The following is a 27688-nucleotide window of genomic DNA, read 5'->3' as shown; positions in this document are numbered from 1 at the left end:
CTCTGCATTTTTCCCAGTTGATTCTGGGGTTCAGGGGTGTGTTCTTGCTCCTACTCTGTTCAATGCTTGTATGGACTGGGTGTTGGGCAAGGTCGTGGGGTCCAGCGGCTGTGGGGCATCTGTTGGTGAAGAAAGATTCATGGATCTTGACTTTGCTGTGATGTTCACTGAGTCAATGGAGGTTCTGATTGGGGCGCTGCAGAGAATGAGTGTCTGGTCTTGCGAGTGTCCTGGATAAAAACCAAGATCCAGGCCTTTAATGACCTCTTGGGCACAGCCATCAGCAGTGCGTCTGCCTGCGGAGAGAGTGTCGACCTTGTCGAGAGGTTTACTTACCTTGACAGTGACATTCATGTCTCTGGTGACTCTGAAGTTAGTACATGGATTGGGAGAGCGGGGGGGTTGGGGTCAATGAGGTTGCTGGGGGAAGGGGGTGTGTGGCGCTCCCAATATCTATACAAAAGGATGAAGGTCCAAGTCTTTAGAGTCCTGTGCTTCTTGTCTTGCTATATGGTTGCGAGACATGGATGCTATCCAGTGACCTGAGATGAAGACTGGACTTTGGTACTGTGTCTCTCCGGAAAATCTTTGGGTACCGTTTGTTTGACTTTGTGTCGAATGAGGCACATTACCTGCATTGTGAGGGAGCGTCAGTTATGGCACTATGGCCATGTGGCGCGTTTCCCCGAGGGTGATCCAGCATGTAAGATCCTCATTGTTGAGGAGTCGAGTGGCTGGAACAGGCCAAGGGATTGCCCACGTAACACCTGGCTACAGCAGATACATGGTCATTTCCGGAGGGTGGGACTGGACCGCGTGTCTGCCTGGGGGGTTGCCAACCGGGATCCTGAGTTGTTTGGTGTAGTGGGTGTGGCAATGCACTGTACCAGTGCATGCTCCCCAACTTGACTTGATATACAGGTAAACAAACACATGCTTGACTTTTATTCATATGTACACTTGCTATATTCACTTACTGATCAAATTATTATGGACATTATACTAACATTGGGTAGGGAGTGCTTTTGCTCTGGTCCATGTTGACATAATTGCAATACTTATTTTCTGCAGACTTCTCAGCTGTACATTCATGCTGCAAATCTCTTGTTCTGCCACATTGCAAAGTTGTACTTTTGGAAATTGGGTTCTGGTGACCAGGAAGGCAACTGAAGAACACTGAACTCATTGTCAGGTTCATGAAATCAGTCTGAGATGACTTTAGCTTTGTGACATTTTTTATTATCATGCTGGAAGTATCCATTAGAAGATGTGTAAATCGTGGTCAGCAAAAATACTCAAATAGGCCTTAGCATCAAAGAAAGTCTTGGCAGAAATCAAAATTCATCAGACCAGGCTACATTTTTTCATTCTTAAGCTGGCCAGTTTTAGTGAGCCTGTGCCCACTGCAACCTCCACTTTCTTTTCTTGGCTGAAAGGAGTGGAAACAGATGAGGTTTTCTTCTATTGTAGCCCATCCACCTCTAGGTTCAATTAGTTGTGCATTCCAAGATGCTTTTCTGCTCACCATAGTTGTACAGTGTGGTTATCTGAGTTACCATAGCCTTACTGTCAGCTCAATCCAGTATGGCCATTTTCCTCTGACTTCTCTCATCAACCACAGAACAGTCGCTCACTGGATGTTTTTTGTCTGGTTCTGAGTAATCACTAGAAAATGTTGGGTGTGAAAATCACAGGTGATCAGCAGTTACAGAAATACTCAAAACAGCCTGTCTGGCACCAACAATCATGCCACAGTAAAAAATCACTTAAGATCATATTTTTATCCATTCTGGTGTTTGATGTTAAAGATTGACTGAATCTCTTGACCTGTACCTGCATGACGTTATGCTTTGCACTTCTACCACATGATTGGCTGATTAGATAAATGCATGGATAAGCAGGTGTATAGGGATTCCTAATAGTTTGCTCAGTGAGTGAGTGTACGTGTCACAGCTCTCTCTACTAATGAGTAAAGTGTAAACAAATGGAAGGTGGTATGTCAAATTATTATGAAATAAAAGCAGAACAGGCTATAAAGCATCTAAAAAAGTTGGAAGTGTATCACTCCAGACCCATCCAGGAGTGTTATCAGATGTACCCCAGATCCTGTAAAGTTCAACAAACAGATTGACCCTTAAGCCACACGGCACAAAGGGTATAAAGGGATCAAGAACACTGTTAGGAAAATTTGCCCAAGAACAGCATGTACAGAAATATGTAGTAATTCCAAGCATTTCTGTGTAAAAAAAAAAAAAAAAAGAGGGACCCTCCCCACCTCTGTTAACTGGGAATGGTTCCTGCATATTTTTCATTATAGGAATTTATTTCCTTGAAGCATTTGCCCCTATCAATCACACTCTATTAAACAAGGCTGGAGAAATGACTTCATTGAATTGAGAATCAGAATATAAACATGTACAGCATGCATGGATTTAAACTGAGTCATGGTAGTGACATGTCATGGTCTTCTAGGCACCCCTAGTGGTCAGTATACTGTATACCTTTGCAATCACATGCACATATAATTATATATACATTTAATAGATATTTTTATATATACACAAATGCACATGTGCAGCATTACACGATATATAAAAGCTCATTGATAGTTGTGTTCCAGTTTTATCATCCACTGTTATTAGTGGGAGATTAAATCAATTTAAATTGGTGGGTGCCAAAAAGATTTTGGAAAATTGAACTTTGTCTCTAAAATGTCAACTTAACAAAAAAGTTGTTTATTATTTTACATTTATTTATATCCATGCAATTCATGCACAGGAAAGTCCAGGGCCTGCTTTGACACCATTTTCTATAAAGCCAGGTACCTTCTTGTATAGGACAACATTTATCAGAAAAAATTAAAGCTTCCCTTGTTAACTTTACAAAGAATAAAAAGTAAATAATATCTTACGATTCAAGCTGATGTCACCATAAGGTAGTGGAAGCAGCGGGGAATGAAGTGGATGCTGAGTATATCTCAAGATTGGGTTTCTCTTGTATGTTTGCTCCACAGCTTCTGAGTTTAAGCTGTTTTCCTATTTTAAAAAAAAAATCTTTAACATGTTTAAGCATTTAGTAGTAAAACTCTGAAACTAAGTTTACCTAATCTGTCAGACTAGCATGCCTAAGTATTGTATAGAGAAACTATTTGCATCAACTTCTTGATAATTAATTGCACTGGATGAAGAAAGTACAGAATTTTACAACCAAACATGGGCACTATAATTTCAATTATGATGTTCTATATGATCTGGCACCATCAGCCTTGAAGCCACAAAACTGCATAAATGTGATTTAACCTTGGTTTTATCCACCCGTTATCAAATATATCGTTCCCCAAACAGTATAAATTATTTAATATTTAACATAATCCCAGAAAGTCTGAAGAATTTAAGACAGCTGTTCATACTGTAAAGACTCAAATGGACTGGAATCTCTAAATGAATCCCAGAGAATATTAAATATTGGCCAACACACTTGAAATGGAAGCAAGGGATGGGCCAATACGGGCAATTTTAAAGACCATGTTGTTGCAGTGGTTCAACTAATACCAACAAAAAACTAAATAATATTACAAATTGCTGCAGGGAAGGAATACATTTTTCCCCTCTGTTAGGTATTTTGAGACAATATAATCTTAACCATATCTTGAACATCAATTAAAAAACCTAGTTGATGGTTCTCACAGAAAGAAAGATCTAAAGTTCATCACATTTCACTTCTTACCAAATTTCCTTGGACACCCATTATCTATGCCGACACATGCTTTACAAAGACAAGCCTGAAGATTGATGTGAGGGCTAAAACATAAATAGTCAACCCATAGATTCTGGTATCTATATATATTTAGGTGCAGAACAGCAGATATTAGCGGGGATTACAGCACCACTAATGCAGCTACAGATTAAAAGGAAACAGACTAATCTATTTAAAGCTCCTTGGAAAATGCATCACAAGTTAACATACAACAAAATAATAATTAACCAAACAACTAACTAACCAATTTATACCAAACATTAAATACTTCAAAACATTATTGTTCTGCCCCACATCTTGTTAGTTAAGACTGTTATTTGTTGAACTGTGCTCCCCCTTCATCTTGTCATTTATTAACACATCAGTCAGTCACGTCCCACACTCTCAGTGGCGCTATAAAAGTCTATGAAACTCACGTAAAGCACATAGGTCCCATAATAAACATTTGAATACAATACACCCTATGTCTCTCACGTAGGCACCCCTTTATCTCTTGTGATAGATAGATAGATAGATAGATAGATAGATAGATAGATAGATAGATAGATAGATAGATAGATAGATAGATAGATAGATAGATAGATAGATAGATAGATAGATAGATAGATAGATAGATAGATAGATAGATAGATAGATAGATAGATAGATAGGATACTTTATTAATCCCAAGGGGAAATTCACAATTTTGGTTACGTCCAAAACGTATCCTTAGCGTATATAAACCCCTGGGTCTGGTTAGTTGTGCTACGCAGCAATTTGAACCTCTGTCTATGCTCTTCTCTTTGTCTTGATCCAACCGTGGAAACCACTCGCCTTGTAAGTGTCTTTTAAAGCTTTACTGTTTAATGTACACTGTCTGCTATGTACTGCATTGCTTTGTAAATCATTCTTTATCATCTTTGATTGTACACCTGTAAATGACTGTATGTTTCTTTTGTATATATTTCAGTTTACAACGAGGTACGTCCAGTAAAAGCCTTCAAGAAAGCTCGCTCACCCCTTGTCGTTTTTTATGTGGATGTGCCGAGTTGTTTAAGCTCTCTGCGGCCGCGTTGCACGGACAGCGCGGAGTGAGGCAGAAAAATTATACCAAAATGATTGTGCCTGAAAGCCTGAATACTTAAAAACAAACAAAAAACAAATATTGTTGTTATTTTAACTAAAGTGGTTTTCTGCACATATAAAATCCCCCCACCAGACTGTGCTTCCACATCTTTAAGGTTGGCCTAGTCAAAGTTAACTTACAGTCTAAAGAATTGCTTAGGATTAGGAGAAAGAAAGAAAAAAAAAAAGCTTCCATTTGTAAGTACTACCCATTCATCCACGGTAGAATATTTTCTAATGTAAATGCATATATATTTTAATTCACGGTACATAAGTACATATGGTGTTCCTTTTCCTACAAAAAATGTAATTTCTTTATGACAAAACAAAGTGAATTTCAAATTAATTCATTACCATTATTAAAGTGCAGAAACCCAAGTTTTCAAACAAAATTCACTTTGCCATTAACCTATGAATAACATGATAAACCATGTCATTAAGCTCCTCACTTTCCCTCCCCTAAAGAAAGCATCTACAGGCCCAAAAATACAGAGAAATGTGAAAATGAAACTAATTAAGCTAGTTCCGACAAGGTGTTGGTTTTTTTAGGGCTATGGGAAATGGTGCAAAGCTTAATTAACTGTATTGGTGCAAAATAGAATTACCACTGATCAATATGGATTTGTCAGTCTAACAAATTTACACATCTTGAGAATGTGGGAGATAAATCCACATTGAGAATTTTAAGGCAGCACCTCTCACAATTGTGGTGCCACAAAATTTATATTAGAAGCAAGGTAAGACATAATTATAAATAAAACTTGATGCTTTTAATATTTAGCAATTATTTCTCAATAAAAGGGGCACTTAATATTATTATTATTTAAAATATTGTATTAATGTTCAGTAACAGCTGAAAGATTCACAGAAAGGTGGTTCATGAGGTGCCTTGGACATCTACTCATCAAAGGGTCTGTGAGCACAAGTCTGCTTCTGCAGTAGGAGCTGGAACAGGCACAATGGAGAACTCGTATAAAATGTGGGTGATCTTCACCATACATGGACAGCATAAGCTTGTAGGCAAGACAGTGCAAAAGAGTTTCACATTCAAGCATGTCACCAGCCTGTAGATAACAATAAAACTGAGCACTAGGGTTTGGTGCCAGGTAAATAAGGCACTTGAGCAGACTCTACGAGTGAGCACAGGTACTGTTAAGGGAAAACAGAATTGACCAAAATTAAACAAATTTATACTATCCTAATTTGCTGAGTGAAGACTGCAGCCTATTCTTCACACTGAAATCTGAGAAAGGATTGTTGAGATTGCTAGACACAGACCAGCTTAGAATTTACTCCATTCTCACCGGCAGTGGATAAACAAACACTACTCACCTTCTAGTTTATGGCAGACAACCTAAATGACCTTCATAAGCAGAAAACTTAGGATTACCCATACCAAATCAAACAGATACTTAAAGTAAAACAAAACCATAACACAGTCAGGGGTATACTTTTACTCCAAAAGCTTTTAGTGCTCTCCACCAACTTTGCACAGCAAACATAAATTATTGAAAAGTAACACACAGGAACACAAAGAGAAAAATTAAACAGTAATTCATGCAATTCAAAATGTTTTTGGAGCTTCCATTAAAAAAATAAATACATTTTTTCTTTTTACCAAAAAATGCACAGGTTTCAAAGACATCAAAGGAAAAGCAGACACAATCAAAAGCTTTGCAAAACTAAGGCATAAACTTTGTTCACTATGCCATGTACTGTTCCAATATTTCATAGACTGTTCTAAAAAGCCAGGAGATGGAGTTACAATAAATCCACACAGCCAGTGTTGCCCCAAGTATTCATAATGCACCACCTCTCATTTATTTTAATAATAAGAAAAAATAGAAAATAAACAAAAGTGTGCCGTAAGATCAAAGTCGTATCGTGTGTGTGATAGTAAGGAGCACCTTAACGCACAGATAACATGCCACAATGCAATCTTGAGATCAATTACATGAGTGCTTGTCCAAAATTAGTAAGTGTGTCCATCCAAAAAGTCACATAGAAAGTTCCACCTTGCTATTTTATTTCTGGTTTAGTATAGATAAAAGTAATTTTCCCATCTTAATTAAAGGAAAGATTACTGCGACTTTTTGGATTTTCATGTTTATTTTAAGTAAAATACTTTGCCATCATTTTTTTTGCATAAAAACACTACTCCTAATTTCAAAAGAAAGCAAAGAATGCACCTCATATTGGACTGAAATATAGTAATGTGGGCTATGGTTACAGCTTTCCAAACTGATTGATTGCTTTAAAATGCTAAGCCTACATGCACATGTTCATATTCCGTGACTACATACCAAGTCACAGAACTACTTTAGGCTATGAAATATCTGAACACAGCTCTCTGTCACCATTTTTCAGAAATTAATATCAGCAAACTTCCCTTATACTGTTTTTACGATGAGCTGATATCAGGGTTATCTTTCCTGTAACAACATCAAGGTTATCAATCCAGGACAGTCATTCACATACACCATATAAACAAAAGCTCACAATTTCATATTTTTTAAAATATTTGCTTGTCTTATGAATTTAAACGGCAGATTTCTTTTTCACAATTTTACATATTTTCATGATTGGCCAAAAACAAAAAGTTTAAAACATTGGACTCTACTTGTGTATTCCTTAACTTCCCACTTTACGATATCAAACATTGACTTTAGAGCTGACTGGGGAAACTGGAACAACAGAAATCCAACAATATTACATCTGTTTTAAATAGCACCAGACACACACACATTCATCAAGTGAACTACAACCCTAAAACCTTGCATGAAACATCTGCAATCTCCACTGCCCAGCTCTGTCAAGTATGCTAAATTACTCCTATGGGATGTTTCTGCCAATGTCTTCACAGTCATTATCTCAACGGTGAAATGTAAGCCAGAGGTAGCACAACCATCACCATCAGAAAATGATGTTTCTTTAAACTTAATGCTTAATCACTATAACAATATGATGAATGCTATTAGATATTTCTTTTGCATATTTGTTTTCTGAAAAGTAACCAAGCTGACCTACTGTTAAGTCTACTATCACTGCTGTGCAGTTTTACATTTTTCTTGTACTATTTACACCTAATACTTGTTATGTATATTTTTTGTTGGATAATCAAATTTGTGTTCTATTTTTCTTTATTGGCTGTTGTATTCACAGGGGTGTGTGTGTGGTCAGTATCATTAATTTGTAATACTACAGTTAAGAAAAGAAGCATAACTGATAGAAAGTGAATTATAAATGTACATTTTGAAGCTTAACAGGTGAGAAAATGTGAGGTGCTACACAACTGGGCCAACACTGCTTGAAGAGGAGAGGGAAAGCAGAATTCAGCTGTGTTTACCAGTACCTCGTTTTAACTAGGATTCCCTCCTAGGATGAAGGCAGCAGGGATAGGCATACGCTTCAATGACTGAAACAGAAAGTCCTTTAACAATACCACATAGCATACGTCAATTCTGCATGGTCTATTTCAATACAAATGTGGCAAAAAAAAAAACACACACACAAATGACACCAACGATGAGTGAGCAAAACTGCCAAAAAACTATTCAGAGCCACCCTGAGGTGACTTTGCAGTCTCTGTGTTGTCTAGCTTATGAAAATAAAGTAAAAACAAAGTCCAATGATGCAATAGGGTGTGTATAAGATGAATCATGGAAAAAAAAAGCAACAGCTAAGACAAACACTGGCCTCTGACCGAGTAAGTTGTACTGGTAGCAAATCTGCATCCAAATGCATGGAGCAGTATGTTTATCAGTACTTACAGCAACGTGCCAAAAGGGCCACAACAAATGTTACCTGTATTGGAAACAAACTGCCTTAAATGACAGCTTGTTAGTCAACTGTAAATATAGAATAAAGATAATACAGTTAACAACACAAGAAATCTAATGACTATGTGACTGACTTTTCAGTAGAAAATGGTTTTATTATCCAAGGGAGAATCAGAAATTTGTTTTTACCTTCATTCTTATTGTAATGTCCGTTAGGAATGCTAAATATGATAATAAACAAGCTATTAATGTTTTGTCTCCCTCTTTAGCAGCATACATATATAATGGAGAATTACATGGTTTAAGATGAATTTGATGGACTCAATAATTTTGGATGATTTGTAAAACTTAAAGCTTTGTAATAGTAACATAAGGTGCACTTCAAAAATCTACAGGTTTACTTATTGCTTTCAAAATTTTTATTTTCAAAAATTTCTCAATATGTTGGAAAGTATATATCACATATATAGTTTTGTTCTTTTCTGCTCTGATTCAGAAAATTACCAAGCATTTACAGGTTATGTAATTTTGACTCTAAACTGGTCTTGCATGTGTGGGTGTATAAGTGGGCCAAACTACTAACTAGTACCTTGTCTGGCAATTTCCGCCTCTGGCATTCCCATGACCCTGCACTGCATTGAGCAATTTGAGAATTTGTGTATGTATTAATACACAAAAATATCTTCATTACAAGCTTTTAAGTGAGTGGTTCACAAACCCATGTGCCATTCTCACATGACCCTACAATGAATGAAGTGGTTTAAGAATATATATATGCATATATATATATGCAAAGTGGCACAGTAGGTAGTGCTGCTGTCTCGCAGTTAGGAGACCCGGGTTCGCTTCCCGGGTCCTTCCTGTGTGGAGTTTGCACGTTCTCCCCGTGTCTGCATGGGTTTCCTCTGGGTACTCAAGTTTCCTCCCACAGTCCAAAGACATGCAAGTCAGGCGATTCTAAATTGTTCCTAGTGTGTGCTTGGTGTTTGTGTGTGTGTGTGTGTGTGTGCGTGTGTGTGTGTGCGCACGTGCCCTGCGGTGGGCTGGCACCCTGCCCGGGTTTTGTTTCCTGCCTTGCGCCCTGTGTTGGCTGGGATTGGCTCCAACAGACCCCCGTGACCCTGTAGTTAGGATATAGCGGGTTGGATAATGGATGGATGGATATATGCATTTAAGTAATATTTAGGCACATTAACACCTTCAGAAAAAAAGCCTTTAGATCAGCAGTTCTCAAAATCGCACAATGAATGAATGCAACAGGTGGCACCCCAAGGTAGTCTTTCTAAGTATGAATGTGACTTAAGAGCAATGCAATGCACATTTTAGATTTTGAGTCTTTTTAAATGACAAGAACAAAGTGATATCAGAAAGACAATAAAACAAATGTTGGAGTGAGCTGAGGAGGTCATGCCCTCGAGCTTCATTCGAAGTGGCACTGGAACACATACATTGAAATGCCTTATTCATACTTCATGCCTTACTCCAGTTTCTCCATCTTTTTTTATACCAGTACAGTATATCTATTCATCTTTCAATACTGACAGGCCCTTTGAACTTAGAAAACTTGTCTTTTTGAGAATTTTAGTGTATGCCGTATATACTAAACATTGTGGAGCTCTTTTCTGTCACAAATTTATGTTATTCTATTTGCATAGTGGGCATGTCATTGTAAATATTCATAAGGTTCATTTGTTGCTTCATGGAATCCAAAAATGAATTGGGAATCAGTAACAGAAAATAATCATTACGTGGGGCTGTTTTTACTATGGTATGACACCATTTTTTATACACACACACACACACACATATATTATTTTATATATGTTTTGAGAAGCTCTGCTTTAGATGTTTTATACACTCACCGGCACAGGGTCACCAAAATTGGACAACAGGAGATTGGAAAAACGTTGCTTGGTCTGATGTGTCTTGATTCCTGCTGCGACATTCGGATAGTCAGAATTTGGCATCTACAGCACGAAAGCATGGATCCATCCTGCTTTGTATCAATTGTTCAGGCTGATGGTGGAGGTATAATGGTATGGGGGATATTTTCTTGGTACTTTGGGCCCCTTAGTACCAACTGAGCATTGTTTAAATGCCATAGCCTACCAGAGTATTGTTGCTGACCATGTCCATCCCTTTATGACAGCAGCGTACCCATCTACTTCTAGTTACTACCAGCAGGATAATGTGCCATGTCACAAAGCTCAAATCATCTTAAACTGTTTTTTTGAACATCACAATGAATTCACTGTAGTCAAATGGCCCTGACAGCCACCAAAACTCAATCCAACAGAGCACCTTTGGAATGTGGTGGAACAGGAGATTCATGTCATGGGTGTGCAGCCCACAAATTAGCAGCAACTACATGATGATGATGTTGTCAATATGGACCAAAATCACCGAGGAATGTTTCCAGCACTTTGTTGAATCTATGCCACACACAATTATTGAAAGCAAGGTGTACCTAATAAAGTGGCCGGTGAGTATATATACACTTATGTATTTTTACATCCACATTACATGATATTTTTGTGTTTTGCACTTTGTTTATGCATCTTTTTTTATGTAATTTTGTTTTTTGTTGCTCGCTATACAACACCTCAGGCTCATAAAAAGAAATGCACTACAGTATATAAAAACAAATTCAATTTAATTGATCTAATGGATACATTTCTCTGAAGGGTTTAGTGCTTGTTTTGAAAGGCTTGTGACAACATCCAATTTTAAAACTAACTGCTTAAAATGCATGCTTGCTATTATTTTTATATAATTATAAAAACAACTGTACTGGACATCCAAGACAAATTTTTAATGCCTTATGCTAAGAACACAGAACTATTGATGTAACAGAAAGGGAAAAAGTTACTATGTGGCATAACTTGTCAGCTTGGAGAGAAAAAAAAAATCACTAGTCTCACTTATTCTTAAAAGGCTTTGTAAAATGTAAGATGGAAAGGCTGTATTAAGCTAAATTTTTGGTGTGATTTTATGTCTTTGAACACTGACTCTGACAAATTGGAATGGGCTTTAGAGGAATCAAATGGGCTTGGGCATACCTTGATATCTCGAATTAGTTGTTGTGTTGGTGTCTCAATGGGTACTTTGGTGTCGATGACGCCCTGTATTGCCGTTGCCCATCTCATGGCCTCATTAAGTAATTTGGTGTAAAGTCGATAGGAGTGCTTGCGTCCATGGATAATAATGTTCCAATAACCTTAAGAGTAAAAGTAAATAAATAAATAAATATTTGTTATTTAATCACAGTCATAAATAAGGTATAATATAATTACCAAGACAGACTAGCTATTTAAACAACACACTAAGAACTAATATTGTATATAAAACAGTGCTATAATTCAGGCTAATCTTTTTTTTTTTTTTTTTTTACATAAGACCACAAAAAAAACAAAATTACTAATACAATAAATACAAGAGGATTTTATTGAAATCATTCTGAATCTGAATCTTTAAAAAAGAGACAGGTGAAAAATCAAGCCTTTGGTTTCAGCCATTAATTACCTCTAATTTGTATATGATACATTGTTTGAGACAGAGTAATTCAGCAGCAAATGACTAAAACAAAGTACCTGAATTTTTATAATGTAGGTTTCACTAAAAGCATTACACAAAAATAATATTTAGAAAATGATTTTTTAAGAGAGTCTTGAGGGCAAAAACATTAAATATATTCTGTGAATTGCCCTTTCATTAGCTGCACCTAATATTAGTCTCTTGGATGCCAACTTGCTTTTATATCAGCCCAAATTTACTGGAGAAATAAAAAGTTAAGCAAAGTGAAACACAGGTTTGTTGGCTCATTTCCACTTATTTGGTTGGGTTTTTCAGAGAAGAGATCTTATCTCATTCCACTGATGTTCAATTACATTGAGATCTGCTTATGGAAAGGGCTATTGCATCTTCCTAGCCTTGCAACACCAATGAAGAATCCTAGAAAAAAAGTACATCACACCCACTTAGAAATGCAACTCACTATCCCACCCTCTTATTTTTTCCCAGCAAGTACCTCACCTGTTTCTTTGAAGACTTTTTCTTCAGGTTGAACCACTGAACACAAACTGTTCAGAACAAGTGTACCAAGTTTAGAGGCACTGCGCTCTGAGGATTTGTAGTAGTCCAGTGAGTTATTTGTGAGAACAAACCACCTTTTCTTAAGTTTTAAAGATGTGCTCTTTGCTCCTGACTTTACCTCCTTGTGTAGCCATCCTTAGACAAAAAGACAACATATTTAGCAAGGTTTATAGGTTCCAATTTTTTTTAAATTGGTAAGTTGTGAATTTAAATATATTTCCTACTTTGAGGGCCTAAAACATCAAAGCCTATCTCTGAGATAAAAGTCTATTAGGAACTGTTACAAGTCGAAACCTCCTTGTTTCAGTACCTCTCACAAGGAACTCCTGTCCTTCGATCTTTGAATCTCCCTTTGGTTTCTGAAGCAGGGATATCCAGTGGTGCATCTCTTCTGGGGTGTCAGTGTTGCAATGGATAACCCGATTAGCTGTGATGATCACAAAAGAATTGGGCCTGATTGAAACAATAAGAACAACATGTCTTATTTATAGGAGAGCAGTCATTTTAGTTTATAAAAACACACAGCAGTCCTCTCCATCACAAACTTGAACTGTTCTGTTGGCATACCTGAATAATATAGTACTAAATAAAGGTCATGAAACTTTCACTCAGTCTTTCATTTTCCAAACGCATGACATGCAATCCTCATTTGACCACTAGAGAGCACTGTTTGCACATTAGAGATACACACCTGTCTGGATTATCTGATGCACACACTGAATCAATCAGTCCAACATCCAAGGTCCCCTAAAACAGAAATTTATGAAAATTTATGTTTGTGTAATTTTAAAAAGTGACACCAATGAGACTGCAAAATAGACACAGGCTTGCTGATCTGCAGCAAATGTGTCAACATTACAATATCTCAAATAATTTCACTATCTTATATTAGCTAAAAGAATCTATTACAACACTGTCCTTGTGATTAATAAAACATTTATGAATCTAGATATACCTGTGGCATGTGCATTCATCTGGGCTGAATGCCCTTTTTAACATTCTTTCTAGATACCTTTTGAGGTGTTTTTAAAACAAACTTAATAAAATTGTTATTTATATTGTTCAAATGATATATATATATTAAAACTATTAGTGGCCCTAGCACTGCCCCCCCTGTGGAACACCACTCTTAACATCAGCTAATTCAGATAGGGTTCTTTGCACCATAACCCTCTGCTACCTGTGTCTGAACCAGTTTTGCACTCACTTACACACAACTCCCTGAGCTTCTTTTAGTTTGATGCCCAACCTCTAATGTGGCACCTTATCAAATACTTTCTGAGTACTGAGGTAAATAATATCATAAGCTCCTCTTTGATCATATCCTTTTGTTGCTTCCTCATAGAAAGTTAGTTAGGATTTCTGATGGGAGCTCTTCATAAAATCTACAAAAAATCAAAAATAATTTTGCCTTCCTTTACAACTGTTGTTGCAAATTAAGAAAAAATGTCAGTAAAAAAGTGTGGGCAGTTGTAACAAGTACACTGCATGTGAAGAAATATCTCCATAACTGAGTAGACCCACTCTTCTGATATAAATACACTTAGGGAGCTGCAGAAGCAGGCAAGAGAGGAAAATAAAATTGATGCAAGCCTCTTCAACTGTAACACACTCAAAGCAACTAAACCAGCCACTACCACCTGTCATTTTACTAACTTAACAAACAAGAGAAGTGGTGATGCAAAGGCTTCTGTATAAAAGCATCAACAGTAAGACATTGTGTGGGTTTTCCGAATGCGTGAGCTTAGTTTTTAGGAAAACATGCAGTTGCAGTATAGACTTGTTGCCTCTCATTACAGCTAATCAGTAAATGATTATCAGATAGAAATCTGGCAGATTTCACCAGCATTGTTAACAGATTATAATGAAATCAAGTCAGACTGACAATCAAAACAGTGAGAACATTCAGGGATATCAGCTGACACAAGGCTGGTGGGCTGGGGGCAGGTAGCAAACCACCTAGTTAGTACATCATTTTCAAAGTACCCTTTAGGTAGAAACTAGATCAGTCAGCAGGCTGCTGTATTCTTTTATTTCATAAGTTATTTGTTTTTAAAACTAACTCAAATAGTTCAGAGACATTTTATCAAAGTTTTAAGCCATAGTTCCCCACAGAAATCAACTCGCATCTTGCTCCAAAAATGATATATTTAACTCAAAAACACGAACGTGACGCTGGATTTTTGGCAAATTAGTAACCTGTTAAGAACAGAGTAAATTTGAAAATATGTGGCTGTGCTAACAGCTGGTCCATACCAAGCACAGTCATTTGCTGAAGTTCTGCAGCATGAAGGCAACACAATGCTGTTGTACCTTATGATCATTTATAGATTATTTTTATATGTCTATGTACTTATGGAACTCTCTTAATATAAAGCAAAGGCTGCAGGATTTGAAACCTACCCTGGTAGCATGAGGTGCAAGGCATGAATCAACCCATGCCCTCGTGCCAGTCCGTCACAGAGATAGTCATAGGGGGCTGATGCAGAGCAGACTACCGTTGTATCACTGTTGTGAGGGTGCAAGGGTGCTTACCTAATGTTACAGAACTAGTGTTCACATAACATGGCTGTGTTCACACATGCTTATTCACAAGCAGCAAAATTTTGAGTCACCACTCAACCAAAAAAAAAAAAACAAAAAAATCTACGATGAGTCCTTATAAACAGGCCGAGTGTGAAAACTCTATTGATATTCAAGTGAAACAGGGGGACTAACCACTGCACCGCGTCACCCTCATCAAACATGAGCATGTTAATACTATTTGTTAGACACCATTAGTCAAGGCAGCTTACATGGTTTCTTCTTGCAAAGAACTGTGAAAATTCAATGGTGCTCACTATGAAAGTGTGTGCAGAATGTTAAAAACAATACAGGCATGACTGGACATCAAGTGCAAGGCCAGAACCAATCTTGCCACTCAAATGCTTCCTAACCATAAATACAATATTCCAGGTGAGCTGGATGGGTTAAATCTGAAACACTGTATAGGTGCATATGACAACTTAGTTTAAAAAGGTTTCTGTCTCTTGGTTTTAAGTTCTTGATGAACAGTCAAATGCATATAATTCACAGGTGTGAATTATAAAAAAAAAAAAAACAGTTTCTATAAAGACTATCTCAATACATGTAGTGAAAAGTCAAGCAAAATGACACCTTTTATTGGCTAACTAAAAAAATTACAATACATGTAAAGTGCAGCAGCAGGATAGGACTGATACTCAAGCCTTATATTCAAGGACTTACCACAGCATTCTTAGGGTTGGCCTGCTCATCATGCATCTCCCGAAGTTGCTGGGATGTGGCACCATGAACCCGACTGAGAATGTTGAACCAGCCACTAAAAGGAAACAGAAAATCACAAATGATTTTTAAAATGCAGCTAGCTTCCAGCTACAAACCTGCTTCTACCAAGAGCAGAGAATGTTTAGTATGTGACAGGCAGAGCAATAAAACAATGATTTTCCTGTATGCCCAAGACATATGTTGTTCATACAGCATAGCATAGTTTGAAATATATTCTTTGAAAGAAAGGCCAACTGCACTGCTGTACACCTTAGAATTATACAATGATTTTAGCACACTTTAGAATGCCACGTCATGGTGCACCATTTAACTTAAATGTGTCCGTCTAGTCAAGCCCTTTAAAATCAACAGAATATATACATAAAGAGCACAGTACAAACTGGCCTCTGCCAGCTTCTAAACATGCAAATTTTATGTTATATTAGTGTCACACATGTTGGAAAAGTGACTCTGGCATCATGTCATGCAGGCTCTTCAATATGTGGCTGCATCCAGAATAAAGTAATGAATGCATGCTGTGTAGCTAAACTGAAAAGTACTGCTGGTGTCTATGAAGCAACAAAAATAAACATATGTGATGTTAGTCTTCCTTAATATCCATGATCACTAACAGGTTAGGGCATACTGTAAACCTGCTTCCATGAAAGCAAATGGATAACTGCATGGATGGGACACCCTGGCCAATTCACTTCAACTACCCACTCTTTGAAGTGTCAGGTGCTGTAAAAAGTACAGCCCTTTGAAGGCACTGTTCACTGTGAAAGGTGCCATGTAAAATCATAAATGATTAAAAATGTATAGTCCAGGTGGCACTTCTCATGGCTGGGTGTTTATTTTCAGCGCCTAATAGTGAGAAAAGCAAGATGCCATTGGTTTTATGGTGCTCATATAGTTTTATAATTCTCTCTTACTGCCATTCAGGACTGCTTTGTTACTTTTACTGGTAATGTGACTCAGCTCTATAAAAGTAAACTGAATGCAGCTTCTGGAATAAATACATGTAGGCAAGTCTGTACTGACGACAGCAGATGCTTCAGCAATAGAAAACAAGTGTACTGGCTCAGTCCCCTTGATAGAATACTTGACAAGGGTACACCCATACCATTATAAAATTGTCTCCTTGGCACCATCAATGAAGGTTTGCTTCCCACTGGACATGTAAAGCTCAGTGATATAATCAACAACAGATGTCCATTTCTGAAAAGTGAAAATTGTCCCTTTTGTAAGAAATCAGAATAAATCATCAAAGACAAACTCAACATGAGAAAGGACAGAATCATCAATTACAGAAACAGATCACATCCAATGTAAATGAACAGAAGACACACATCAAGCATACCTTGCATCCTCGGGTGATTCTGCTACAATGTGAAAAGTTCTTTCTTCAGTCACAATGTCCAGGGCATTTTCTTTTTCATGATTGTCAACAATTTCCCTAAAATAGTTCCAGTATATTACATAATATCAAATATTCATGCATTTTCCACCCTTTTACAACTCCTTCTGGGATAAAGCAAATATTAACCCTTTTGGCCATGGATTTTCTGTTTTTATGGGAAAAATTACTTTGTGAGATATTCTACCTTTTGGTTGTCTAGGAAGCTCAAAAATGAAAAAACAAAAAAATGATCACTATTATCATACAATAGCTGCCAAATACTTCAATGCTACTTGTTTCACTTCTGTGTTTCGTGTACTATATACCAGTCTCTCCAGTCTGCGCTAATAGTAGCAGGTATGGTTCCAACAGTTGCAAACATACCCGTGCTTTACAAAAATGGCTGCATATATATGTACTAGTAATAGGATGTCAGGGCCAAAAGGGTTAAAATAAACTTGCAAGTAGTCACTTGCTCAATCATTTTACTATCCATGTTTACCTATTAATTGTATAACTTCTGTTTTTAATAAAGTGCAATGGAGTGCCATAGCCAAACCTGGCAGCATCAAAAACAAAGACCTCTGATTTGAGAGAATGAACTATGTTGGAATAGATTTCACATTCCCAGTTCAAGAGAGCAAATATTTTCACTGTTTGTGAGGAACTGGCACTATCAATCTGTTTTCCCATGCAAATTCTCTCCAGGAGCTTTAGTTTCCAAAGATTTGTCTTTCACCACCTAAATGGGAAAAGCAGGGTCCTTACTGTAAACAGGGAGAAAACAAAAATGCTATACACAAGGCACTTCAGTTCTGAAACAAAACAGGGAACCAAAAACTAGTTACTGTATAAAGCTGTTGATTAATGGAACCTACGCAAAGAAACTGTCAAGAGTCAAATGGAGTTAATTTAAAACATCTTTTCCAAAAGTAATCACAGGCAATGTACAAGTGGATCATGAATGAATCCAATTAATATGTTTGTACTGGATCACAAATCTGCCATCTTTGTACTGTATAGATAATTGATGAAGTATTCACTTGATGAATTAAGAGTTCAGTGTCTCAGGCAGATCATAGGAAACCATTCTATTTTACAAAGAAAAGACCTTTCAAAGCAGTAAACTTTCACTACATCTGATGATGGGATGTATGATCAAAAACCAGTTTCATGACTAATTTCATAAGGTCAAGCTCAGGTGACTTTACACAGACTACATATATTAACATAAAGTGTTTGCAATTTCAATAACTTTTACTTACTTATAAATGCCAGACTGAGTGACTTCAACAGTCTAGAATGTGAAAATTTAAGTGCAAGAAAGGCATTATTGTATGTAAACCAAATTGTGCTGCTGATTAAATGCTTCAATTATAAAGACATTGCTGATCATCATATCCTTCCTTACTTTCGTTTTAAATGTCAAAACACACAAAGATCAAGTGAAGGCAGGTATTCACATCAGATCTGTGACTTAATTTATGCCACAATGGCTTTGTAGTAAGTCGTTTGACTTTTAAATGCAAAGTTGGTGGTTCATTCCCTGCATTATTATGCAGCTCTGAGCTTGTAACAAACCTGAAGCAGTATACCTAATGAATACCTGGACTATAATTCTGTGCTTGTCATGCACAGAACTTTGTCACTTTGGAGTCATGTTCACTGCATGTTCTGTGTGGCGGTTTTCGCGGATGCTTTATAGCTCCAGATCCTGGCCCAGACATTTTGCAGTGTCCCTGCACTCATATTTTCCTCCCACATCTCAAAAAGGTTCTTTTGGTGTGTTTTAGTTGTTTGGTTTGCCTTTTCTTTAACTCTTATTATGTTTTATCCAATTCTCTGTTGTGTTTCAAATCTCGGGTTAACTGATAACTCTAAATTGACTTTGGATAGTTTGTGTATTAAATTTCCATACAATGAGCTGACATCTTTTCAGCATTTGTTCTTACTTAGACCCCTGCGCTGGAATTGGCTCTGGCTCCCCTTAATATTGAACTGGATAGAACAAGATGATTTTATATAAAGTAATAAACTGATATGAAAAGGGAAACATTAATCCATAAATGCTTAGGTTTATAATGCCCATTCCTTTATGATTAAGTGCTCTTCACACTATGACATAAAGTGATTCATTAAAATGATTTGTAGATGGAGTTTATATCCCACAATAACCCACTTCACTTCATACAACCCTGTTATACTTACTTGGCCACCCGAACGTCAATTGTGCCTTTCAGTTTCTCTTCACTATCATTTTCAAAGTACATGAGTTTGGATTCTCGGAGAACAAACCAGCGCATTTTCCAGTTACGCCGAGAAAGAGTTGACAAGCCGCCACCTTTTTTGTACAGCCAGCCAGACTTCAAAGACTCCTGCTTTGCACGGAACCACATGAATGTGTCATCTTTGAGGACACACCATCGCCGCCGCCAAGGAATCATTAGGCCACCTAGGTAGCAAAAGTCAGGGGGAGAAAAAAAGGTTAATTGTTAACAAGGAGGGCATTCAAGTTTTAAGGAAATCTTGAAATTTACTGCTTTGTTACATATAAAGGCAAAACATCCTTGTTTTCAACAAATAGTATATAAAGCATATATTGTTTCCAATAAGCATGATAAGGATTATTTATTTATTTATTTTTTTAGAGTGAAAGCTTTGAAAATGTTTGAGATATTCCTCTATTTAATAACTTGATTATCTTCTTCAAGATCTAGAAAGACTAAAAACACTAAAGTACAATGACTTTTTCGCACAATATCTGAAAGCATAAAAAAATTCTTATTTAAAATTCTTATTTTATTAAGGAAAAAAAGAACAACTCAAGTCTAACTCACACCTAAACTGTGATCATTAATAACAAATTACTAATTACCCTCTATTATTCTGAGCAGGAAAAATAATACCTTAACACCAACCATCCAGGACTGGTAGTAATCATGTTAGATAATGCACAGATGAGTGTATAAATTGTCTGATTAAGGATTATTTAGTTACAGTATGTCACATTTTAAAATTGGGATAAGCTGTTGAATGTAGAGCCTGAGATGTGTAACACCACCCAGAAATGGGCAAAAAACACAACAGCTAAAGAAAAAGGGAAACAAAACAATTAAAACACACCAAAAGGATCCATCCATCCATTTTCTTAATTCATCTTTTTCTATTACAGTCTATTCCACAAATAAGCGTGATCAATTCAGAAAATGTCCTGTAATGCATCACAGGGCATTCTCCTCTCACTGTTTTGAGAGCTCAATCACCTTAAGAGCATGTCTGTGGATGCCAGGCAGAAATGCACATTAAAATAGCAAGTAAATGCAAAGTAGACATAGACAAGGGACCCCCAGCACCTCAGGATAAAGGGATACAAGACAGCAGTGCTATTTGCTGAGCCAACCTGCAGTCCACATCTCAAAAGTATAGTGAAAACCCATTCCTATATCATAAAGACACACCTGGGCAACTTTCAGCGAGCTCCAAGAGCTGATTTAAAAACATTTCATGCACCTGATTTGAGACTGGGCAGACATGCAGCACACTAAGTGTGTGTATATAAATGAGTTCACTCATTAAGGGCAGCTGAACATTTAGAAAAAGCAAACATTTATTAGGTGTTTAAAATGCATTAGGCAACATGATATCTTCCTTGCTGAACAATTGTTTCTTCCTAATCCTTCAACAAAGGGAACTCTCGGATTCCGTATTAAGTGCTTTCCCTTTGCTATCATACTGAATAAAGTACTAAAGTGCCATTTTATAGCTTACTGTTGAAAAGGTAACTCCCCCACAGACTTTAGAACAGTAAAACTTGTTAGCCCACTCCTCTGTTGCTGCTGATTTCCTAGTGGATCATGCTGTGCACCTCCATGCAAGTCAAGTTCAATCATCATTACCACTGAAAATTCTTCTGCCTCTCAACATCTAATGGGAAGGTCCTATACAGACCTCTCTCTCTCTCTCTATATATATATAATATATATATATATATATATATATATATATATATATATATATATATATATATATATATATATATAATTAAATTCTATTTACAGAACTTACATAGAAAAAAAAATCAGTTAGCATTAGCCATTAAACACAACGCAGAGAAAAGTGTACTCCAAAGACATCACAGATTGTGTTCCTGGTACTCGAGCACTGCTAGCCGAATAAGACCACGTTGCCATACACACACGGCAGCTACAGAAATCAACCTTCTTAATGGTGAACAAAGAACTCCTAATGCTTGACGTTTTAATGTCTGAACTTTTTTTTTTTTTTAAGTCCAAAATAATGCTCCAAGCATTCTCATTAATCTCTAGACATAACCTTTTAGGGCAAAACCCCTCAACGGATTTACTATAGACTGGATATTTGAAACAGGTTAAATAAGCAGCCTGTTTTGGTCTAGGTGCTGGCATAAACCAGAGAGGTGTGTTCATGACTTCATTATCATGAAGAAATAACCATGAAAACACATACAGCTGGCAGAAGAACAAGTCCAAAATGGAAGCTGGAAGAATGTCAATAACAGAAGGTGGTGACTGATATCAGCGGGAAGCAGGATGAACACAAACCTACTAACTGATTTCTGAGTTTATTAAAAATGTTTAAAAAAAAAAAAAAAATCTGAAAACCATCTACTACGGCTGCTTTGTTAAGTTTGTGGTTAAGGGGGCTAGTGCCAAAGCCCGGCAGCTTACAGTGGAAGGGAGAAGTCCACTGCATGGCACAGTCGCAATTCCTCATATCAGGACAGCACAGCCACCAGTTAACCTAATACTCAGATCTTTAGTATCTGAGATAAAAGCTGGATAATACAGGGAAAATAAACTTGCACAGTCATGGGGACAAAATGCACTTCACACAAGAGCAAATGGGGTTCTTTTTTACCACCGCACCAAAAAACAGAGTGAGCTACCTGCTTGGATACTTGATTGCTTAAAATTAACACTGCCTATCTCACACAATGATGTTCGAATAAATAATGTAAAGGGACCATTTTCATCAAGGTAAGTTGCTCAGGGAACAAGGGGGTGAGGTGATCCAGGTGAGAAGGAGAGAGAAAAACGCATTTAGTCAGCGTTGTTTTATTAAAGACAGTCTTTCCTTCCCAACTCTATGGACCTCTACTACATTTGTCTAGAAGAAAGTATTCACTCACTCAATTTAAGATTAGAATCTTAATGCACTTAATCAGGCTTTTGTGTCACTGACTGATAAAGTAACTTCTATAATGTCAAATGAAGACTCTTCTGCATTAACAAATAGAAAATAAATGATACCACAACTATTCAACCCTCAATTCAATATTTGATAGAAGCCCCTTTAGCACTAATTCTAGCTATTGTTTTTTTTTTCATGTACATCTCTACTAGATTTGCATAACCAAGTCTCCTGCAATTAATTTCTGAAAACCTTTTTCCACTTTGCAGACACCAAGTGTGCCCTCTCCATTACAAAGACAGCCTCTACTGCTATTCCTTTACTGGGTTCTATTAAAGTCCATCTGGTGCTCCCTTTGTTTCTTCTGGTTTGAAGTACATCACAAATGAAAAAAATAGCCTGTTCTAAATTATATTTAGAAGGGCGTGCTGCTAAAGGAAAAATATTAAATTAAGGAGTCACATATGTGAGGACATTTCTTTCTTTTAAAGGTTGTTTTTATTTAGTCAAGTTTGTATGAGAAAAATCATACAATTCTCTTTCTATGCTGCATCCAAATATACAGTAGAAAGAACAAAAATCACATAGCGACAATCATTCATCATTTAAAAATAATACTTTGATAGCCTATTCTAACAATCTGACAGGCATGTGTCATCCCTAAAAGTTTGTTACCACTGATGGTTTTTGTTTAAATTCCATATGGCAGTGAGGAAAAGGGAAGTTTTGAAGTGGCTTGTGTGGATCTTTATATGCCTGTTCTCCCTGGCATGTATTGGGTGTAGCTGAAATGGTTGATACTCTTTCATTATCGAATTCTGGGAAGTGCTTATCAAGTCACCCACATCAGATTAAATAATTTTCTCTACATGTCCAATACCCGGTTGGGAGATTTCATTTTTACATTTTAATTTGTCAGACTACTGTACAAGGAAATAAAGCTGAAAGCGATAATAGATTGGATCATGCAATGTAAAACACTATGGGAGAGCCCTTTGAATAGTCCAAGTTTATGGAGGAGAAATAAGCACTAGCTACACTTCGAACAGACATGTATTGCTTTTCTAAACAAAATTAAATTAAAATCCATCAGAGTTCCTAGATATTAATACTCCGTCACCATCTTTACCTTCTCTTCCAGAACAATTGGGGTGAACATAAATATTTGTCTCCAAATGTCAAATATAATTTCTTTAGTCTTTTTGATATTCAGATGATTTTTATTATGGCACCAATTCTTTGAACAGCCTGGTTGATCAAAGCAATTGCCTTCATCCTCCTCAGATATGCATGCTATTGCTATACTATCAACAGTATACCTGATAACGGTACAATGATCATTGTTGGATCAGGTCATTAGTACACAGTGTAAATGCTGATTTATACCTCTGTGTTGAGTCTACGCCATAGGTATGCTATCCCCCACATAGCCAATGGTGTACCTATGGTGTAGTTGGATTTGCAACTCCTGAAAAATGTGACTACACGTCACATTGATGTGAACCCAGCACACACTCCTATGACTGGCTGATTTGGTAAACACAGATTTCCTGAAACGCATTTCCATTTGTCTTCTGATTTGAAAGTTGCTGAATTTATGAAGAAAGTGAAATAATGTAAGTGACAAATATGTTTGCCTATGGAAGAAAATTTATAGCAAGAGGAGCAGTGATCCTGGAGGGCAAAAAGTGCCTGCACTGTAATGGATGATACGCTTTTTTGTGTGCTACAAACACTGCCAATTAGCGTTCAGGCATGTGCCGGTGTTGCAGCCTAACACAAAAGTTTAAACTGCTTTTGACTATGTAGGCTGTGTGTGTAGTTACACCAGAGGCTTGATGCAGAAGCCATAATGAGTAAATGAGACAAGAAACATCAGGAAGTGCACCTGTGTTTGAAAGAATAACCTATGAAAAAGTGGTTTGCACCCTATCATTGAACAAAAGAAATCCCAGAATCCATCAGGTAATATGTATATGGATTAACAATCACATAGCTCAACTTCCTAATCAATCCACAAGGTTGGATACTACACTCATTAAATAATAATCCATAAAATAAAAAATGATTTGACATGGGAACTAGGCTTATAATGAAAAGACCAGGTATTATGTATCATAACAAGCATTTTGTCCTCAACACTTCCTTTTGCATACTAAGTTCATTAGTTGTTATTGTTTGTAAGGCCTCTGTCTGTGACATTAAGATATTCTTCCCTAAATTTTAAAAGCAGTTAAGATGGATGCGATTCAGACTGCTTATCTCAGAAATCTAATAAACATGGGGTAGTAATCAATTGTTTATTAAAAACTCTGGCAGAATACCACTGCTTAAGGACCAGTTATAGAGCAAATGAAAGACAGGAGAAAGAACTGTTAAAAACAGGACTTCAGGAGCCATCCTGCTATGCATTCTTGTCTCACTGTCCTGGTTCTGAGATTTTGCCAGTTGAGCTCTGTTGTGCTCCATCCCAGAAACATTTCTGGTATTTCCAAAAGTTTCTCCCCTTACTTGTTTTGTATAGTAAAGTCACTGATCTTGCAAAATATACATTTATTTAATTAGCAAAGAACTCAGGGTCTTTGTCTATTGGAATGGACACCATTTGTTTTATCATTGAATGTTGACAGATTTCTGACAATTCAAAAAGTGCTTGGAGTTGTAATACATAAATCGTCTTGTTTTTTTTTTCTCTATTCATTATTTTACTTTAATGGACTACTTTACCCTTATCAGTAAAACCCACTTGACTTGTACCTTATTTTTCTATCTACAGTCTTGTAATTTAATATTTATGTCAGAAAGGTACAACAAAGAGTATAATGGTATGCCAATAAAAGGCACAATTTTTTTTTGCAGAGATCCACAGCACAATTTAATTCAGGAAGCATGATGATAGTTACAAGGGGCTTGGGACATAACACTCTTTCTTAGCTCATTAGACAGATGTGCCCAGTTTTAATGCTGACAGGAGGCATGTCGTATCATTCAGCTTCAAACTTTATGCACTGGTTGTTTTTCTTTTCATATTATATATATATGCACTGTTTCTACAAACAGTTGTGAAAGAATAAGTTGCTCTCAGGAGCTCAGTGAATTCAAGCGTGGTACCATGATAGGATGCCACCATTCCTAATAAGTCCATTCGTGAAATTTACTCGCTACTAATTATTCCACGGTCAACTGTTTAGTGGTATTATAACAAAGTGAAGCAACTGGGAACAACAGCAACTCAGCCACAAAGTGGTAGGTCACGTAAAATCACAGAGTGGGGACAGGATATGCTGAGGAACACAGTGTGCAGAAGTCGCCAACTTTCTGCAGAGTCAATAGCTCCAGACCTCCAAAAGCTCAAGAACAGTGCATAGAGAGCTTCAAGAAATGGGTGGCCGAGCAGCTGCATCCAAGCTTTCATCACCAAGTGCAATGCAAAACATCAGATGCAGTGGTGTAAAGCACACTGCCACTGGACTCTAGAGCCATGGAGATGTGTCTTCTGGAGTGACGAATCACGCTTCTCTATCTGGTAATCAGATGGACAAGCCTGGGTTTGTCAGTTGCCAGGAGAATGGTACCTGCTTGACTGAATTGTTCCAAGTATAAAGTTTGGTGGAGGGAGGGGGATCATGTTGTGGGGTTGCTTTTCAGTGGTTGGGCTTGGCCTTTTAGTTCCAGTGAAAGGAACTCTTAATGCCTCAGCATACAAAGCCATTGTGGACAATTTCATACTCCCAAATTTGTGGGAACAGTTTGGGGATGGCCCCTTCCTGTTACAACATGACTGTGCACCAGTGCACAAAGCAAGGTCTATAAAGAAATGGATGAGCGAGTTTGGTGTGGAGGAACTTGACTGGTCTGCACAGAGCCCTGACCTCAACCCGATAGAACACCCTTGGGATGAATTAGAGCAAAGACTGGCCTTCTCATCCAATATCAGGGCCTGATCTCACAAATGCTCTCCTGGAAGAATGGTCAAAAATTCCCTTAAACACACTCCTAAACCTTGTGGAAAGCCTTCCCAGAAGAGCTGAAGCTGTAATAGCTGTAATAGTGGCAATATAGTGTGCATATATATGTTACAGTATCTGTCAAATAATACATACAGTATCTATGATCTGCTTCTCGCAAGTGAGAGAACGTGGTGGTCGTTTGCTGACTGGCCAACCAACCACAAGCATTACCTGGCAGGTAACCACCTAAGTAGTCAGATTGCGATTCACAATTAAGAATGTAACATGTATAACATATAAGAAGAATGTAATATATATAATAATAAAAACACATAAATGCTGGCTATACCTTATGGCAGGCTAACAAAACTAGTCAAATCACATGTTTAGATGGCATAACTTACAAGTTGGAATGGCACAGCTTGACAATATTTGCAACACATGGCTCCCTAAAGCATATACTTCGATAATAAAAGCGGTCTGGATAGGTTTGCATTTAGCAATATGCAAAGAAGCACAAACATGCAGATTTTCTTTTCTTTGTGTACCACCTATACTTTGTGTTCTCAAATAAATTGATGTCAACGTTTGACACCACGAATTAACCTATAGGGGTATAAACATAAGCCTCAGATACTGATGTTCTCAAACCTCATACTCTAGTCAACACCCAGTGGCCTTTCAAATACTATGCATAGTATAGCACAACATAAAACATTTGTGAAGAATTGTGTGGTAGCTGCTTACTTTTCTTGTGTCACTATATTCACATTGGCCTATAGTGGAAACAACATCCTTCTAAATGAATGGGCCACAGATACAGCTGGCTCCAACTGACAGCACCCTAAAGGCCCAGAAATACTTGGCTGCCATTAGTAAACACTGGTAAATCAAGAGGTGAAAATATTGCCTACTGGGTAACATTGGAAAACACGGAGGAATTTGGTTTAAAAGTGCTGGAACCTACGAAATCACAGCAAAGCAAGCCAAACAAATGACTAGTGTTTGCCATGTCCTGAAAGCATGAATGCTGTACTGCCAAGCTCACTTAAGTAACAAAGCATGCCATGCCCTCTTCAACCATATTAACTTTATTAAAATCAGACGATTTACTAACAGAGAGCAGTTCGAAGAGTGAGTGCCATATTAAGTGG

General features: G+C 37.2%; 1 protein-coding gene across 1 annotated transcript in view; it reads right to left on the bottom strand.

Annotated features, from left to right (window-relative positions):
- Positions 1-27688, bottom strand: part of LOC114656608 (unconventional myosin-X-like) — a 441287-nt gene that overhangs the window by 60311 nt on the left and 353288 nt on the right. Inside the window, exons 27-34 of the mRNA XM_051931412.1 lie at positions 19624-19867; positions 17377-17472; positions 15978-16071; positions 13423-13478; positions 13042-13184; positions 12672-12866; positions 11699-11856; positions 2912-3035 (exon numbers count right to left, since the gene is read on the bottom strand). Coding sequence (XP_051787372.1) covers positions 2912-3035; positions 11699-11856; positions 12672-12866; positions 13042-13184; positions 13423-13478; positions 15978-16071; positions 17377-17472; positions 19624-19867 — 1110 coding nt within the window. The remainder of the gene's footprint in view (positions 1-2911; positions 3036-11698; positions 11857-12671; positions 12867-13041; positions 13185-13422; positions 13479-15977; positions 16072-17376; positions 17473-19623; positions 19868-27688) is intronic.

This window comes from Erpetoichthys calabaricus, chromosome 8 (assembly GCF_900747795.2).
Source record: "Erpetoichthys calabaricus chromosome 8, fErpCal1.3, whole genome shotgun sequence".
Classification (NCBI taxonomy): domain Eukaryota; kingdom Metazoa; phylum Chordata; class Cladistia; order Polypteriformes; family Polypteridae; genus Erpetoichthys; species Erpetoichthys calabaricus.
Note: the sequence above shows the minus strand (reverse complement) of the source record. Positions and strands in the feature narration are given on the sequence as shown.